The sequence below is a fragment of the Lycorma delicatula genome, chromosome 6 (assembly GCF_047948215.1).
Source record: "Lycorma delicatula isolate Av1 chromosome 6, ASM4794821v1, whole genome shotgun sequence".
Taxonomy (NCBI): domain Eukaryota; kingdom Metazoa; phylum Arthropoda; class Insecta; order Hemiptera; family Fulgoridae; genus Lycorma; species Lycorma delicatula.
Window position 1 is genome coordinate 92,677,788 of NC_134460.1, and position 20,759 is coordinate 92,698,546.

At 27.4% G+C, this 20,759-nt stretch overlaps 1 protein-coding gene across 2 annotated transcripts in view; it reads right to left on the bottom strand.

The window, feature by feature from the left end:
* Positions 1–1,096: 1,096 nt before the first annotated feature.
* Positions 1,097–20,759, bottom strand: part of crc (bZIP transcription factor crc) — an 85,044-nt gene continuing 65,381 nt past the window's right edge. For both annotated transcript variants that reach the window (XM_075368101.1, XM_075368102.1), the window contains one exon: positions 1,097–3,447. In XM_075368101.1, the coding sequence (XP_075224216.1) occupies positions 2,558–3,447 (890 nt within the window). In that variant the 3' untranslated portion in view covers positions 1,097–2,557. The remainder of the gene's footprint in view (positions 3,448–20,759) is intronic.

Sequence of the window (20,759 nt, forward strand, 5' to 3'; positions counted from 1 at the left end):
ATAAGGTTGGGAATTATTCTCAAACTGTAGTTTCTGATAAGGCAGTGGCTGAATTTTAATATGCATACTTTACACATTTTCAGATATATTGTAATTTTTAACAGTAGAAATGTGATTTACAATACACCAAATTTTATAGTACAAGAGTCAAAATTTCAGGCAAACAGCACACAAACCCAAGTGAGATATATGGTAATAACATATCTGTAAATGTGCAAAATTCTAATGCGGATAATAAATTCTACACAATTAGGCCAAAATATTAAAACATAACAATGTTGAGAAAAGATTACTAAAACAAAAACTTTATAACATATTACATTAAAATGTAGATGCTATCTGGTCTTCATAAAGAAGTTTGTAAAATTTATTTAAAAAATGTAAATAAAAATTATGAATTTTCATCATTATAATCATTATTTTTCCTTCAATGCAATCAATTTCAAAAATTAAATTAGTTAACTATAAATTGAAAGTAACTAAATATTTAAAACAAGAAAAACAACCTGTTAAAACATGATGTAAAATTTATTTAAGAGAAAGAAAGGAACTACCTCTAATAAATATTTCTCAATCAAAACATCCCATCATATTTAATGAAAGAATGTCTTTTTTAAACAACAAATATGGTTTAAGTCAGAATTATTTACAATTTATAGGAACAGTATATTTAATGAATGACAACGCTCCATCCAAAATTAGTAAAACACTAACTGTTTTTATTGAGATATGTAAGAAAAACATTAACAAATAGTGCAAGTTAATTATATTTTTAAAAGTAATTTTAAAAAAAATAAAATGATTCATTGAATCACAAAGAACAACACAATGTTTTTGAAAGAAAATACAAAAACAGATGCATTAGTCTGTTAATATTCAAGCATGCACAAATGTACATACCTGTATTAAAATGTACACAACCTATGAAAAACTCTATCCACTTACACAAATATGACACATTTTTATTGCAACTAATATATATTTCAAACAATTTTTGCTTTATAAAACAAAACAAAAACTTCAGAATACTGCAATTAAATAAATGTTAAGCAACATCGCTGTGACAGCAGAAGGGTTAACAAATAAAAAACCTCTATGTCCGCCCGACATTTATTTCTAATACTTCTACACATTTGTCACCTTTTAACATGAAATATAATAATTAATTAGGCAAAATGAAAGATACATAATTAATGATAAAACACATGACGACAACATGACAGAAGACCTGCCTTTATAATCAATAAAATAAAAAACTTATCAAATAAAATTTTGAGGCACAATTACATAGAAATTACAAAATGAAAACATCTGCCCAAAGGAGCATTTTTATTTCCATTCTACATATCAGGATTAATTAAACAAAATTTAAACTGACCCAACCAAAATATAGCCTATATGTAAATATACATATTATATAAAAGTTAATATAAAAATAACAATAGTAAGACAAAAAAATGACAAAAGAGCAAACATTCGTCATATTGTTTTAGAAAAGTTGTAGTTAGATAATTATACTTGCAAAGACATCAGTATTTGATAATTGTAACACATCATTGATGCAAGTAAAACCAAATAACCACACTCATTTCTAAATGCAATACAACATATCTGCAACAAAGTTTAACACAGACAACATGCTGGCAGTTAAAATTTACAAACTACACCTACAAAAGAAGAAAATAATTATTAATTAAATTAGTATTCTCATGTAAGTGAAAATGATGTGCAAACAGTGATTATACAATATTTAAAAAAATATTACATAATATATTGTAAAAATGTTTTTGACGCCATGAATAAAAAAGATTAAAAAAAAATAAAAAGTAGAAGTTGAGAAGGTATCATAATTTGCTTAAAAATTCTCTATTGAATATAAATTAAAATAAATGTATATTAGATATTTAAACAAAGTAAGAGCAAAAACTTAGGGTAGAAAAATTCAGTAAATATAAATGTAGTTTATTTTTTCTATCTTTAATAAACATCCCATTGAACAAATGAGGAAATAAATTATGTATATGTAGGTACATACATACATACACATAATTTTGTTCCTTTCTAATTTAGGAATCATTTTAACAGTTTTAAGATCTATTTAAATCAGTACTCTACTGATAAATTGCAAATACTCATTTTATTAAAATCTTATCTTTCACAGAACAAAAAAAAAACATTAAAATAAATTCTGCTTCAATTCTTGTACTTTAGTAACATTATTTGACCTAAACAACATACTAATGAAAAATTAAAATTAAAAGATAAATGCAGACTGATTATAAAATATACCATTCTGTCAACATGAAATGAAAAATTCATCAAAATATTCTCAACTTCTAAAAAAAAATTCAATTTTAACAAAATTCGTACTTTAGATTTTTTTTTTATATTTGATGTCAGTTTTGACTACTAGAAGTGCATAACATTAATTAGACTGTGAATCACTGTTGGACACAAAAAGTGGTTGACATAATTAAATTAACTCATTAAAACTAACACAAATCATAAAATATTAAGAGAGAATCAAAGAAAGAGCTTTTTCATATAATTAATTATCTCATTTAATAAGACCTTTTGCTTTGAAAACATCACGCATCAAATTCTTAAGGTATTTAATCTCCCGAGCCAGTTCACTAAGATCTGTTTTCAACTTTTCATTTTTATCCTGAAGTTCTCGTTCTTCACCGAGTATTTCTTCAATTTCGGCTTTCTTTTTAAGACGATATCGAGTAGCAGCATTCTTATTTTGTTCCTTTTTCCTTTGACGTTTTTCTTCTGGAGGAGCACGAGAGTACGGTTTTGTAAGACGGCGACGTTTTCCTTGTTTAGGGTTTTCCGAGACAATGGGCTCAGGAGTCCAATCAGGATCATCATATCCACTGTCAGAAGAAGCAGGGCTATCTGCTGTACTGTCTTCATGCAAAGATGAAGAGCAAGAATTATCTGGACCTTCAACTAAGCTTTCAACACGAATTCGCACCAATTCATCAAGTTCTTCAGTTCGCATATCTTGCAACATTGTTAAACCCATGCCATCATCACGTGGACTCTCAGGAGGTGTTAATGTTTCATGATTACTCAACACAAATTCAAATTCTTGCATAAGTGTTGATGTCTGCTCGCCCAATTGCATTGGTACAACTATTGGTGTTGAAGTTACTATTGAATGTGGTTGGTGAATATTATGCTGATGATGTGGTTGCTGTTGTGGTGGTCTTTGTTCTGGTAGAACAACCATATTAGGTATATGTACCTTTCCCTCCATGTTATGAATTGTGCTGTCATAGGGGCACACATCAATGAATTCTTTGTTATAAGCTTGTACATCTTTACGTTGTTGAGGTGGTGGAGGTGGCAGTGCTGCTGCTGCAGGCAGAGGTGGTACTGTTTCTAGTTCTTCGAAAATTGGAAGTTCAATCTTTTCTTCATACCAGTCAGAAAAAGGCTCTAAAACAGAAAAAAGAATACCATTAAACTCACACTAAAAAGACACAATGAAATACACCATTACACATTATAAAAATCCTAATACAATAAAAAACTTTTTTTTATTGTAATTAAATTCAGTTGCAATCAAGTGCTTAAAACAATTCATTTAACTTCTTTACTTCCTTCAACAGCAACAAAATCGTAATAAAAAATTATAATTATATCTGTCCAAGACTCTCCAACATTCAAAGTGAGCGATTAATCTTTTTTTTTTTGCCTTTTTCATTGTGTGAGTTTGGCAATTCCTTAAAGCATCACATATCACAACTGGCAATAAGCACACAAAAACTTTACTTTAATTTATAATTTAAGACTAACAGTGTGACAAAGAGTGAATTTTTTTCACTCTTAGAGCAACATGCATTAAATAATTCTTTGGTTATTAGATGATTGAAGTCTATATATCACATTTTCACTTACAATTATATTAACTGAATTCAATGTTTCACACAAGCAATTAAGGAAATTTTAAATATATATATATATATAAAAGCAATAACTTGTGCTTAAACTGATAAAGAAAAGAGACTACAGGACCATTATTTCAATAATGTGACTGAAATGATACTAATATCTGATTTAAATTGTCATGAAATCAATAACCAAGTATACTATTTAGGCCAAAAGTAAATAGATTTTCATGTTTAATAAAAAAACTTGACAGAACTTAAATCTGCAGCTTTATATTAAACTTAAGAATAAAAATAAAACTTTAGATCCTAATTGCAGAATATAACTGTTTTCTTAAAATTAATTACTAATTCACATGTTTTTTTTTTCATTTATATTTAACAGCAATATCAAAAAAGTTTTTGTTTTTTAAATCTATTAATAAAAAGCTTTTTAAATTATTGAACGACTAACATTATCTAGTAGTTTGCCCTCCCATTGCAATCTAAAGAAGCAATTTCTGTGAAAGCACCATAAGAGGTCTGTTCAGAAAATAACGGAACATTTTTAATTATGTGCCAATGGAGATATTTAGTTACGTGCAGTTGGCAGCATTGTGTTCCATATAAACTCCTCTGTACCCACATGTTCTTGGATTGCTGATATCTCGTTTGGTTTGGATTATTGTTATTTGAGTGCAAATAATTATATAAGAAGTAATGATTTTTTTTTAATTTATCTTCAGAGGAATTATGGATACCTGCCTTAGCCTTTTAATCAAAGGAGTTATAAAAAGTTAAAGAAATATTTTCATCCTTGAAAAATCTGTAAAATAATTTTACTGTCGTTATCTTCCTAATGAACAAATTTATAGAAGTGAAAAAAAACTTTTCAATTGAAAAAAATTTTAATACACATTAATCTTTTTCTTTAAAAACCTAAAGATAAACTTAAGAAAAGTTCCTATTTTTTACTCCTTTATAACTTACTTGACTAAATAAACAGTGAAATGTGAGTATATACGAGGTCTGTAAATAAAGTAATGAGACCGGTTCAGAAAAACTTTTTATTTACAATCCAATTATACATGGGACTCTTTATCACCTTCGAAGTAGTTTCCTTGGGAACCCACGACACACTTCAAACGGTTTTCCCACTCTTCATAGCAGTGTTGGAACAAAGAAACTGGAATATCCTTCAAGAATTATCCGAACCTTCAATCATGGTCAGTTACATTTTTTTTTTTTTATATTTTCTACTGTTCCAAAATCACCCTAAAAGATCTTGGCACACTTCCACCCTGTTGTTTTTCTGATCAAAAGTAAGGTTTTTGGGACCAATTTTGCACAAACTTTTTTTATGTCCAATTCATTTGTCAAAATTTGATGGACTGTGGTATGGTTCAAATTCAATTCTTCTGCAATCATTCTGACAGTTAATTGCCGGTCATACTGTATCAAATCTCTGATTCACTCAACATTGTCGTCACTTTTTGACATTAACGGTCTTCTAGAAGTGGATCGTTCGCAATTGATTCCCAGCCATCTGAATATGTTTTAAACCACCAAATAACCTGGGCTAGTGACAGAGCATCATCTCTATATGCCCTTTTCAATTTTGAAAAGTTTCAATAGCATTCTCACCGAGTCTAACACAAAACTTGATTACAATGTTGCTCATAAGTAGTATCATTCAGTTTTGTAACACAAGAAAATCTAGTTTCACAAAAAGTTTGTATAAATCTCACATGGCAACAATAGACTAAAAATATTAATATGTAATATAGATCAAAACTGTTCATATAACCATATCTTTACTAGTAACTTTACATTGTTGCCACTTTGGCTGTCAAAAAAAAACTAGTCTCATTACTGTATTTACAGACCTCGTATATTTTATTTTTGTTTTGCAATTAACAGACTACAAACTGATTTTTTCTAATTGCACTTTCTAGTTTGGGCATTTTTTTTTAATCAATGTTTTTTCCAATTATAAACCACATTCAAAGCAACAGCTAAGCTATTTTTAATCAGAATGCTTATTTTTAAAAATTAAAAAAAATTTTTTTTAGCTTTTTATAAGCTAATGTGAATAATAATGAAAAGAACCTTCATTACAGTAGAAGTTAATATATTTAAATAAAAATTAGATAAAAATATTTCATCCTAGAGTAAATAATGTACAGTAATTTTGTAGAAAATTTTTAACCTGTGTCTAGTTTTATAAATCAGTGCTTTACAATGGAATCTATATTATTATATTGTAATTACCCTATTTTTTTCTCTCCAAAATTAAAGAAGCAATTGATTTTTAAGAATTCCTTTCAAATACCACTTCATTAGTTTAATTTGTACAGAAAATTTGTTTATGTATTACACATGCCCATAAAGTTGATTACTGTTGTAAAAATGTATTTAAAAAGGGTACTCATCATTAATTTTTCTTCAGTTTTTCAAAACAAAATTCAGTAGTGAAATGAAATTATGTGTTTACATAAATTTTTTTACAAATAAAAGTGAGTGAACAGAATAAAAAACTCACTCTTGATTTTTAACCTTTCTCATGAAACATATTATTAAGATTCAAACTCATAAATTAAGATACAGCAGAATGAATACAAATTCTATTGAATTTTTTCCTTAATCATAATTGAATATCATTACAGTCTTGTATACAAATGTGAAAAATTTATGATGATTGTAGTAAGTATAATTAAAAATTAGGAGAATTTGTACAATTAAACTAACATTAAATAACAAATATTTTTGCAGTTTAAGATTACTTTTGCTGGTAGAATAGACTCTCCCTTTTCTGTAAATTAATATTAATCTGTAAATTTTTTTTTAATTATGTAAATTACAGAAGAATTTTCAAGTTCATCAATTTTCTTTACTCCCGTATCAGTGTTAACAATGATAGTGTTCACAAAACCATCTTTATCCTGGGAAAATTATGTGAAAACCAATGGAAATTTGGTGATATTTAGCAAACAAAATAAACAAATACAATTCTTTTTTCTAATACAATAATAATTTCATACAAATCAGTAATTATTAAAAACCTTGCTAACTAATTAAATTTAATATTATTATGACATTAAATCAAGATTCTTGAAAAGAATAATGACTGATGTGGGTAATTAATTATAAAACAACATGCGACTGTACTCATAATCTTATAATAAATAAAACATTTTGTTCTAAATTAACATCAATTAACTGTATGCAATGTATATTATTAAGATGTATACAGACAAAAATATTAAAATAATTTCACTCTGCATTATTTTCATTGAGTACTTACTCATACAGCCTTTTAAATAGATTTAAATCGTCACAGAATTACTATTATTAATCTCACATTGCATGAAACAAAACCTTTTCAATCAAATACTTGTCAGACTGTATAAATAAAACTTAATTCATTTGTTTAGAACTAACTTAGACACTAACAATATTCTAAAAATAAACATTAAAAAACCCCTTATAATGAAACATAACGCTTACCCTATTTTACAGTCTCAGCTCTGAGAATAATACACATAAGTAATATTCAACCAGAGGAAAGTAGTTTTTGCAATTAGCATAAATAGAAAGTTAATGTATAGAAATTTGTTTTTTCTTCAGAATTACACATATTCACTCCCCAAAAAAAGTGAACCATATTTAGCTTATGTCAACCTATTACTCTGTTACGGTAAACAAAGCTAACTTCAACTAAATTGTGACAGCACCAAACAGCATCATCTGACATTGCCACGTTCTTTAAACATTAACAAAACACATACTAAAAATGATTCATATGAATAGTTATAAACAGTCAGGAGTTACTGTTTCAATCCTCAAATTACCACAACTGAAGAAGATTAAGTCTTTGCTTTCTATTAATTTAATTTATAACAATTATCAAGGTACAAAACAGTAATTTGTAATTCTCTATTAAAAAATAAGATTTAAAAAAACGATTATATAATATTTTGTTGTAAAAATACACAAGCAAAATATACAGTAAGAATGCTGATTTATGATTTAAACTATTAAAATAAAAAATATATTTGTAATTTATTTTGCACAATATTAGTTCACTTCGATTTATTTTTAATAAAAATGAGATACAAATAAATAATAATAAAGAAACTCTAAAAAATTTAATAATAAAAAATTATCCTCTTTGAATTTATTCTAAAGACAAAGACAATTAACTTAATACAAAGCTTGAGTACGTGATTAAAGGTTTGTGTGATATACTTTCATGGATAAGCATGTTGTATGTTCACCCTGGTTTGTACCTGCCGAAAAGGAAATTATTTTCACATAACAGTGCATCTACTTAATTTAACAAAACCCTATACAAGCAACTACATTTAATAAAACTAGTGATTAACAAGTTGTACAAGAAAAACAATTTATTACAACCTATTTTCATTCCCTTACAACAATGACATCATTTAAATTACTACCTTGACCAAACATTCACCCTCTTCTGACCTTGCTTTCCAACACTATTTTAACCATTCTTTTTCACTATCTGTTATGTTAAAGACAATTTTTTAACAAGAATTTTTTTGCGTGGATTTAAAACAACAAAGATAACAATTTTCTTATATCACACGCTTGATTTTATTTTTTTACAATATTTATCATTTAGCAAGATTATAGAGCATTTTTCTGCATATTATAATCGATAATATTTTATACTTTATATTAGTTAATAGCAACTAAATTACAACATAATTAGTACAATTAATCCATCCTCATGACAATAGTGTTTAGTCATATAAAAGGCAAAAAAAACCTATCTGCAATCCCTTTAAAAATAAAAATAAATCCAAGGAAGGCTTTAGAAGAAAAACTAATGAAATACTAGAATTATCAGAATCAAGTAAATAACTTATTTCACTAACTACAAAATGGAAACTTATCACGCTTAACTAAAAGTAATATTATACAAAAAAAAGACCAATAACAAAAAATATTCCTTCAAGAAAATAAAAATATTCCTTTAGTCCAAGCCCCTTTATTATAGGATCCTTCAATATTTTCTACAACCCTTCATTTGATTTTTTCAAACCTATATCAATCCTCTCCCTAATATACAAGCTACTCCATAAAATTTAATATCTGTTAAATTATCTTAAGTACAAAGCCAATAAACAAAATATTTGAAAAATTTTTTTAACAAGTGTTTTAGAATATGTGGCTAAGGAAACATCAAAATACGAGGAAATACATACACAGGGATATCATTTTTTTACTAAAAGTGGCAATATAAGAGGAATTTCGTTAATAGATAATCAAATTTAGCATGTTAGTATTTTAAAGCATCAAATAATCTGTAACCAATTTAACCAAACAAAATGTAATGATTTATTAATTGTTACAAGAGTGTAATATAAACAACCTTAGCCATCCAACTGAAAATTTTCAGCTTTTAAATTAAATTTTTTCTTTTTATTTAACATAAACAATTCATTCGCCCTCTTTCTGTGATAAATCTTAATTATTGCACGAGTAATCTAATTTTTAATAAAATCATTTAATTTTACATAGATAACAACCAAAATTGCTTAGTATCTTTCACTTCTGATGATTCACAACTAGATTAAAAATATTAATTTAATGAACAGATATAAAAAAAGAGTAATGACTGATAATAAGAAGCAGCTTAAGTAAGATATTAAAATTAATAAAAGTATAAACAAGTAACAGCAGTATTAAAATATTACATCAGATAAAACTAAATTTAAAATTAAAAGAAACATTACTTAACAAGGTGAAATTAAGAATTTACAAAAATAATAAAGATAAGTCTAAATAAAAATTATGAGAAAAGGAAAAGCTGAGAGATGTGATAAAATACCAATTGAAGTGTTCAAAGCACTAGGGAAGACAAGAGAATTGTTAGATCTATGCATTGGAATACCTGAAGAAGGAAAATGGCCAGAGGATTTCCAGGATACAATAATGGAACCGACATAAAAGAAAAGAAATACAAAGAAGTGTGAACATAGAATGATTAGCCGAAAGAATATCACATGCAACTAAGATACTATTAAGGGTTCTACTTAAGAGGATATGCAATAAATTGGATAGCAGTAATGAGGAAAAACATTATGGGTTTAGAAGATGTGTTGAAACAAGGGGCACTATAGGGCTACTAAGAGTAATAGGTGAGATACATGAAAACAAGGCGGAGAATGTATGTTGTATTTGTCAACCTAAAAAAGGCATTTGACAATGTTAGATGGGATAAATTACTGTTAAATTTTGAAAAAGAAGGGAGTTGACTGGTTAGAGAAGTACCCAATAAAAGTGTTATACTATAACCAGAGAATAAAAGTGAGGGTAGGAGATGAAATGGGAAGGGAAGTGAAGCAGGGATGCTGCATCTCACCAACACTATTTAGTAATATATACACCTCTTCTTTTTCTGTTTAGCCTCTTGGACCACATAATGTATTACTTCAGAGGATGATGTGCATGAATGTGAATGAAGTGTTAGTCTTGTACAGCCTCAGGTTGACCATTCCTGAGGTGTGCAGTTAATCGATACTCAACCACCAAAAAACACCGGTATCCATGATCTAGTATTTAAATTCATATAAAAGTAACTGCCTTTAATAGGATTTGAACCTTAGAACTCTCGACTTTTAAATCAGCTGATCTGTGATGACAAGTTCACCACTAGGCTAATCTGGTGGGTATTTAGTATATATCTGGATGAAATAATTAAATGCTGTCTGAATGGGAAAAGAGTAATAATGATCGAGGGAAGAAGAATAGAATGTATACATTTTGCTGATGACATGTGGTGGTACTGGCGGAGAGCCAAAGCAAATTAAATGAAATTCTTGATGACTTAAATGAAGCTTACGAAAGTCAGGATATGAGGATCAGCAAAAAGAAGACAAATGTATGGTATTTGGTGGAAAAGAGGAGAGGACTGAGATTAAGATAAGAAATGAAATTTTAGAGCAGGTGAAGAAATTTCAGTACTTCGGGAGCTTAATAATTGATGACCTCCAACTTGCAATGTAGATTAAAACAAGAATACAAGAACTAAGCACAGGCATTTAATAAGAAGGGAAGACTGCTTTGTGGAAAGTTAAACTTAGCATTAAAGAAGAGATTAATGAGATGTTTCATTTGGAGTGTAATGTTACATGGAGTTGAAACATGGCAGACAGAAAATAAATTGAGGCTTTTGAGGTGTCGGTCTTGTGCATAATGAAAATGTCATGCGGCAAGATCTTATAATAGATAAGGATGTATCAAGCAGAAAGAGAGAGAACAGAAAAATGCTAAATGTGATTGAATAAAGGAAAAACAACTGGCTAATACACTGTATGAGATATTTATTACAGGATGCAATAGAAGGCTTAGTGAATGGAAAGAAAGGATAAGGAAGGAAGAAATTTCAAATGATAGGTGGGATTATATAAATGGAAAAATATGCTGAAAAAAGGAGTTAGCAAAGGATACATATGTTGGAAGGCAGCAGCCATGACAGGAGCTGCCATAATTGCAGAACACTATGAATGAATGAATAAAAAAAAAATCAACTTATAAAAATTGTAACTGAAGTTATAATATACCCAAAAGTAAAACTGTATTGTTGTTTTGACATGAAATATTGAATGATATTCTTTAATCCATTGATATCTATAAATAATACACAGTATGTCTGAAAAGTTCCTGAACTAAATTAAATAAAAATATTGATTTAAAGCTAAATGAATTTATTCACATCAGCCCTCTACATAGAACCCTTCTCTAGTTATACACTCATTGCAGCACTGGTAGAGCCTATCAAATGTTCTGGAGAAATCACTTTGTGGGATTGTCTCAGTGCAAACCCTTTGGATGGTCAAAATGTCATCGAAAAAGCAGCCTTTCATCTTCAACTTGAGTTTTGGGAACAGAAAATAGCCAGCTGGAGCCAAGTCAGGTGAATAGGGAGGATGGAATAAGATGGTATTTGATTTCTGGCATAATAGTGTTAAAACTGTTGTCATGTGTGCCAGGGTATTGTCATGCAAGTGTCCAACTTCTGGTTCCCAGTACTCAGGCTGGATTTCAACAAATGTGACGCATCAGGCATTTCATTACTTCCAAATAGAATTTAGAACTCACGGTTTGACAGGTTGGGATAAATTCATGATGAATAGGCCCTTTTAATTGAAGAATGCAATTGACATCGTGTTCACACTTGATTTTTACTGCCTGACTTTCACCGGTTTTTGTGCTCCAGGTCTCGACCAAACAACGGATTGAAACTTCATTTGCGATCACACAAGAAACAGCAGCTTTCATTCCTAACTACAATTGTTTGCAAAAAAATTCAGGTCATTATCAGCAGTTTCAATGAAGTCTTGAGTGCAAGAAAGACACACCTGTTTTCGTTCTTTGGTTTAGAAGTGTGGAATGAAACAAAAGTACACTTTTGACGGTTAATTTTTTCTGTTAGAATTGTATGTACCGCATCTTTACTGGTGTTTAGCTCTTCTGCTATGGACTAAAGGGTAAGATGAGGTTGTTCGTACTGGAGCGTGTGTACTTTCGCAACATTTTTGTCATGAAGAGCTGTTGACAACCTTCCGCTTCATCGTCGTCATCCAACGACTCTCTACCATCTTTAAACTGCCTCCACCACATGTATGTTGTAGTACGAGATGTGACTACATCACCGAATGCTTGCTGTACCATAGAATAACTATCATAAGTATCAACGAAAGATTTTTGAAATAGAACACAAAATTTTATTGTGCTTCTCTGTTCTATGCAGACCAGGTCAGATGAACACAACGTACATGGCTGAATATAACTCGAGACTGGAGTGACGAAATGTGATGAAATTTTGTACACACACTAATTAGACATTGTACTACGTAGTTCCTTGGTTGTCCAAGAGATGGGTGCTACTTGTATCAACTACAGAAATTTAGTTTGGGAACTTTTCAGACCTACTGTGTATTTAACTAGAACAGATGGTTATAAATAAAGAATTGTCATTCAAATTTTCATTAGTCAATTTTGTGCTTACAATTCTACATAACATTAACACATAATAATTATGTATTATAATACATTATAATTATTGTAACATTACTTTGTACTTAACCGTATTCATAAATGTCAGGAGAACCTAACATTTTTAGATTGTATTGAGCTCTTTATTCAATACAAAATTTTAGTAGTGTCATAGAAACTACAAAAGCATAAAGTAGAACTTACTCAGAATATTTCTATTACCACATTCTACTTTTAATTCAAAAAATTATGTTGTCAAAATAACTTTTCTTGTTTTTTCCTTCTTTAAAATTTACAATTTTTTTTAAAAATCATTTAATATATATATCAGATTTTATTTAATAGTAAAAAATGTAGTGTTATGGTTCAGCTGACATGAGCAACAAATGATGAGTGGTTTTGCTGGTAGCAACTGTTATGGTTACAAATAACAATATGTTCCCCATCTAAAATAATATAAACTCTTATTTGGTTATAATAAGCTTGATGTAATATTATACTGTTTAATTCCATTTTCTGCTGAATGCTTTTAATGTGGTCTGAACATTTTTTTACTATAATTAGCGCGCATGCACTCACACAACTTAAAGGAAATTGTTCTTTAAACCAAAAAATGAATTTATAAATTTCAAATATTACTTAACAAATTTTTTGTGTAAAATCTGCCTTAATTTTTAATTTTTCAAGTTTATTACAACCTGGTATGGAAGATATTAAAAAAATACGTCAAATGGTTACACTAAAAATGAAAACATAAAAAGTAATTAAAATAATTGGAAGAATCAGAATTGAATCAATAACCTAAAACCAATATCTCATTCATTCAGTAGCAACAGATTAGCTGAATAGAGTATCAGAATTCTATAAAAATACTTAAAAGAAAAATTTAAGGTACATTTAAAAGTTCATCAAACAAAAAATTAATAAAAATGAAAAATATTATAAATTACTTTAAAGATTACACTGATAAACTTTGAAATATAGAAATGATTGAGGATTTGGAGATACAAGGTTTTTTGTGACATTTACAATTAAAATGGTCTCTTTTTTCTGTTTAACCTGTGGAACCACCGTAAGGTGATATATTCAAAGGATTCATATTCAGAGGATGATATGTTTGAATGTAAATGAAGGTGTAATCTTGTACAGTCTCAAGTCGACCTTTCCTGAGATGTGTGGTTAATTGAAACCCAACCATCAAAGAACACCAGTAGCCACGATCTAGTATTCAAATCCATATAAAAGTAACTGTGTCTTTACTAGGGTTACCTTAGAATTCTCGACTTTGAAATCAGCTGATTTGCGATGATACGTTAACCACTAAACCGGCCCAGTGGGCTAATTAAAATGGTCTAAGACACATGACATGAATCAGATTTCCTTTTGTTGTTCATAGCATAATTTATCAATTTTTTCCACATCCGGCAAAGAAAAATGACTTACTATTAGTTAATTTATTATAGGCTAACAACTATAGGTTAGGTTAAAGGATAGTTGCAGACCAATGCAATAACACAAAACCCTGAGCTTACCATCACACACGATTCACATAAGTCATAATACGATCTCATTATAGAAAACCTAAAATGCACTTTGGTCACATAAATCCACTTCACATAATAGTAATAATCTGTTCATCAGAACCGACTGGTTTTTCTAAGTTTCTAAACATAAATATTTAAGTATTAAACTTACTAGACAATCTAAAGCAGTTTATTACGACCATTATTATCTTGTCATTATTCAATACATTAAGAAACAATATAAATAATTCATGAATAATACAAAGAAAATAATGAAGGAAAGTAATCAGTTACAGTAATGTAATAAATGTTGAAAGAAAATTACATATATATGAGTATATATGCACAAATGCACTAACAATTGTATTTACATAGAATTTACAAATATGCACATATCTGGCATAATATTCAATTCTAACATGTTAAAAATCAATAAATTAGAATTTTAACAATATTTTAGCAATACTTCAAATAATACATTTTTTCTTTCTTATAAACCAAATAAAACAACGCTAAAAGTGGCTGACCTCTAACAATTCTGAAATGCAAACAAATTATAAAAGTAAGGGTGGAGTCTCAGAATCATGAGTTGACAAACAACCTTGATTAAGTTTACCAGTACACATTAACACAAAATATAACTATCACTGATATTGGTACCGGTAAACAATTATAAATTACTTTCACAGAACTAATTTCATAAACCCGTTCATTACAACTAATCTATCAGATAATATTAGCACCGGATTTCTAATGGTGAAATTTTTTAGTAATTGCATAATACCACTATCATTAATTTCAGATAGTAAACTGATATGCAACTTTGAAAAAGCTGTAAGTTATTTACTCAGGACAGTAATAAAAATAAAGCTACACCGAAAACTCTTATACAAACAAAAACATTACAAAAAATCTAACCACATTAAATAGTATCATGATGAAAGACTAAAGGGGAAAAGGTAATTTTAAAGTGAAACAAACTTTTAATTAAACACGAATGAAGAAAGAGCTAATAATACAGCAAATAATCAATAAGAATTACAGTATTTAAGAATTATAGCATTTTTATAACAACATCAACGCAAATACATGCTTCCATGTGCAACTCATACAGACGCAAATCATTGTTTAAAAAATATGTAACAATTTCTGTAATTGTGAAATATAAAACCTCATTCCCTAATGATGCAGCAATAATTTACAAATGCATAAATAAGTATATATTGGTAGTGATAAACTTAAATGTAGCACTTTTTTTAAATCTTTTAATAAATTTATATTTAAACAAAGTATAAACAAAACTGAACTAGGTCTGCTGAGTAGACCTTGATAGATTTTTGAGGATTTAATTCTTCAAAAATTGTTTATCATATAGAACTAACATACTGTTGTTACAGAAGTATTTCTGATAGTAACCAATGATTCTTATTTCATAAACTATTGTCGATGGCTTGCTTAAACTGTGCACACCAACAGGTGCTTAATCACTGTTCATAAAGTTTAGTGAACATATATGAGATTACGCTCCACATACATTTTTTTTATAATACTTCTGGATATATTTTAATCCTGGAATTTTTTTAACTACTGCTTCTTCTCAATTTTATGCCTTACTTTCACTCAAATGGATTATGATAAAGTTATTTAAATATTGTTATAATAAAAAAATAAATGTAGATAACAAAATATAAATGAAATACAGATTCATGTTAAATGTTGATAAATACATCAACATATACGTAAATGGATTTTATTAAGTATGGAGCGTTGGTATAAATATATAAATTACTTGTATAATAGTTTCCACTTACCAACAATCTTTAATAATAATCTTCAAGCACTTTCAGATTATTAACCCATCCTCAGGAACAATGATGTGTATCCATTACAATTTACCTCACATATCATTAATTATACTAAATTGAATTTCATAAATATATAAATAAAACAATTGATTGTAAAAAGGTAAAATGAAGTTAATGTTATCTGTCATGTCAGTATGTCCGTCATGTCAATTGTTATGTTTATTAGTATGAAGCCGTATTATCCACCTAAGAATCAAAATTACTGTTTAATATTTGTTTGAATAATAAATACATCATTTTCAAATTTCATTTGTTCATTTCTCAAACTTTTACATTTAAGTAAATATAATATTTGTTTAATGAAAGTTATTGGAATATTCAAGAATATTAATAAAATTATGTGGGTTGTAATTATGATTATTTTCTAAGAAATGTCTACCAAAATTGGATCATACTTATTCAACTTTTTTTATACAATTAATGTATTATGTAATTCTAATCGAAGAAGATTGGTTAGTCATCCCTATATATTCCAGATCGCAATTTGCGCATTTTAAACTATATACTCCCTGTTTATCTAAATTAAATTTACTTATGTTTTATTACTCAAGTAAGATCTCTGTTGTTTATATAGCTAATTATTTTGTTATTTGTTGTGTATGCAGTTTTTAGTTTAAAACAATTAAATATTTTATTGAATTTTTTGTAATTTATGTTTTATTCACTTTTAGCATATTTGTATCCATTAAAATTTGTTAGTTTTATATTATCTTTTACTTAAATTTTATTTTAGCTAATAATTTCTGTATTAGTTTTTATTGTATTCATTAGTAATAGCAAAATATTTCATATTATTTAATTCAATGTTTAATTTTATATTGTTATGTTTAATATTTTATAGCCCTGTGTAATGAATTAAACGTCGACATTTTTTGATTCGAAGGATAAAACGAATTATAATAGATTATGGTGTCCTGTTTAGTGGGTTTCCTCTATATGTCGATATCAAGTTTATTATTATTACAATTTTTATATCCAAAAAATGTATGCCATTATTAATTTCTCGACCTAAGGTGAAGTCGAGAAAATAATAATGGCAAAAATTTTTTTAATATAAAAATTATTATAATAATAAACTTGAATTCGACATGTATAGAAAACCCACTAAACAAGACAAAATAATCCGTCTAATTTGTAACATCCTTGGAATCAAAAAATGTCAATATTTAATTCATTAATATACAAAATATTTAAAACATAATATAAAATTTAACATTGAATTAAATAATATCAAATATATAGCTATATAACTAATAGATACAATGAAAACCTAATAAATCACAGAGTTCATTAGAACTAGAGGCAACGAAGTAAACTAATTACGTTTACAGTTCTAAACATGACCTAACCTAACAGTGAAATGAAATTGGAAAAAAATAAAAAATAAGCGTGAAAACATTATATTTCAGTTCAATTAGATTTGTAATAACCAATACTTTCAAAAAATACCTCAAATTTTGTTAGACCTTTTTTTATCCATTTAATGAACCGTGGGACTCGAATATGTCATTTTATTCACTTTTTAATGTACCTTTATGAATCGCACATCTAGATAGCAGTACTTGATGGTACTAGGTAGCGTACGAACAGTTGATAATGTACTTGAAATAATAAAATTTAAAAGAAAATATACTACAATTTGTTTTAATAGTAAATGCTCTATGTAAATGAGCGTACTGAAGATGAAACAATTTTTTTAATCCCCATCACTTCTTTAAAAATAAAAATAAAAGTATTAGTTTACAAGAGATTATACTAGTTTTATTAAAAAAGGAATAAAAAAGCAGAAATAAATTCAACTGGTAAAATCAAATTTAACGATAAAAATAATGGTTACACTTACAAAGTAAGGGCAATTATTACATCACAGATCTTCGATTCGTAAAGATCATTATACTAGTTTTATGAAAAAAAAATTGGCCATAAAATTCAATTTGTTTGTTCTAGAAAGGCAATAAATTTGAATAATAAATCCATAAGATAATAATCGGTAATTCATAAAAAAAAAATAATCTAGCAAAACGCAGTGATATCCAAAAAAAATTACAATGAAATTGTAAACCATACAGTAAAAGTCTAGCAGATATCATTTCTTCTTTGGAAGTCGAGAGTTCCAGTGTTCAAGTCCTATTGAAGACAGTTACTTTTATACGGATTTGAATACTAGATTGTGGATACTGGTGTTCTTTGGTGGTTGGGTTACAATTAACCACACATATAAGGAATGGTCAAACTGAGACTACAAGACTACACTTCATTTACATTCATCATTCATCCTCTGAAGTAATAATACCTGAACGGTAATTCCCAGAGGCTAAATAGGAAAAAAGAAAGGAGATAGATATTATATCTTCCGATCAAAAAACAAAAATTTCTGTAATACAAATAAAACTGCTTTTAAAAAAACGATATTGATATCAAAAAAGGTAAAATACTACATTTCTACAACGAATAATCATAATCTACAATGAATAATACATATCACATTCACAGAAATAATACAATTCTTATGATTATTTGTTGTTTAATAAATGAAAATGCGCCGGAAAGAGTTTTGTAACAATTTTTTTTTTGTTTTTTGTTATATGAAACAATTAAATGTTATTTATTATCTATTATTGTATATCTATTGTTTATTACATATATTTAACATGTATTTTTTTTAAAGAAAATTCTAAATTAATAACAGATCTTGATAATATAAATGTAGTCTTACCTTTTTTGATATTAGTATCGTTTTGTTAAAAACAGTTTTATTTATATTATAGAACTTTTTTGTTTTTTAAGCAGAAGAAATGATATCTGCAAGACCATACGGTTTACAATTTCTTTGTAATTTTTTTTGGTAAAAAAATTACAAAGTAATTAGTAATTTGGTAAAAAAATGTATATAAAAGATAATACAAAACTAACAAATAATAATAACGGATACAAATATGCTAAAACTGAATGCAATATAAATAACAAAAAAATCCAATAAAATAAAAGTATTTTGAAGTAAAAACTGCATACACAAAGAATAACAAATAATTAACTATATAAATAACAGAGATCCTACTAGAATAATAAAACATAACAATAAATTTAATTTAGACAAACAGGGAGTATATAGTTTAAAATGCGCAAATTACAATCTGGAATATATCAGGATGACTAACCAATCATTTTCGATTAGAATTAATGAATATATTAATTGTATAAATAAGGGAAATAAAGAATGATCCAATTTTGCTAGACATATCTTACAAAATAATCATAATTACAAACCAGATAATTTTATTAATATTCTTGAATATTCCGATAACTTTCATAAATCAAATATTATATATACTTAAATATAAAATTTTGATAAATGAACAAATGAATTTTGAAAGTGATGTATTTATTATTCAAACAAATATTAAACAATAATTTTGATTCTTAGTTGGGTAATACTGCTTCATACTAGTAAACATAACAATTGAGATCTTTATACTGACATGACGAATAACGTTAACTTTACCTTTTGACAACAAATTGTCAAAAAAATATATTTATACTTATATTTATATAAAAATTGTCGTAAAAATATATTTGTTTTTATAAAATTCAATTTAGTATAATTAATGATATGTGAAGTAAATAATTGTAATGTATAACATCATTGTTCCTGAGGATGGATATCACTCAAACGTTACTATTAAAGATTGCTGGTAAGTGGAAACTACTATATAAATAATTTATATAGATAAATGTTTATTACAACATATCTAGAAAATTATGTTTTCCTTCATATCATACCTCTAACATTACCATTGATTCATTCATGTCATATTCTTGTTATTCATAGTATCACGACTAGATTTATTTTTATAAGTGATAGTTTGGTGAATGAAATGGATGGAATTATGTGATTAAAAGTTACAAAAGCAGCGATGCCAAGTTGATGTAGGAGTGTGAAGAATCAAGTGATTTTAGAGTGGTCATGATATGCAAGAAATACTAAAATAAAACCAGTCATACAAAGCACTCAAAATAATATATCCAGTGTTTATATTGTTTTCAGCTAGCCTCAACCATCCATTTTTTATAACATAACGGATGTAAAATGTAAAGAGTTTTCGTGTATACTTTCAATAACTTATTTATTATATAACAAATATTCACAGCCACAAAAAATATACACAACATGACAGTAACTAAAAAAATATTATGTACTTTAAGTTATTACTGCTTGTTTTGTTCTTTATTTTTTATTAATAATAATTTATAAATCGCATAATTGCAATTTTATTTTGTAATTATTACAGTATAAAAAAAAAAATAGGAAATATAGCAACACAGAAAAAGTTACAGCTTAGGAATCAGATTTAAGAAAACAAATATTTATTACACATAGCGGGTGACAGAAAATGTAATATGCAAATAAGGAAATAAGGTAATAAGGGTTACATATTCTGCCTGATAAAAGTAACAATTTTCAC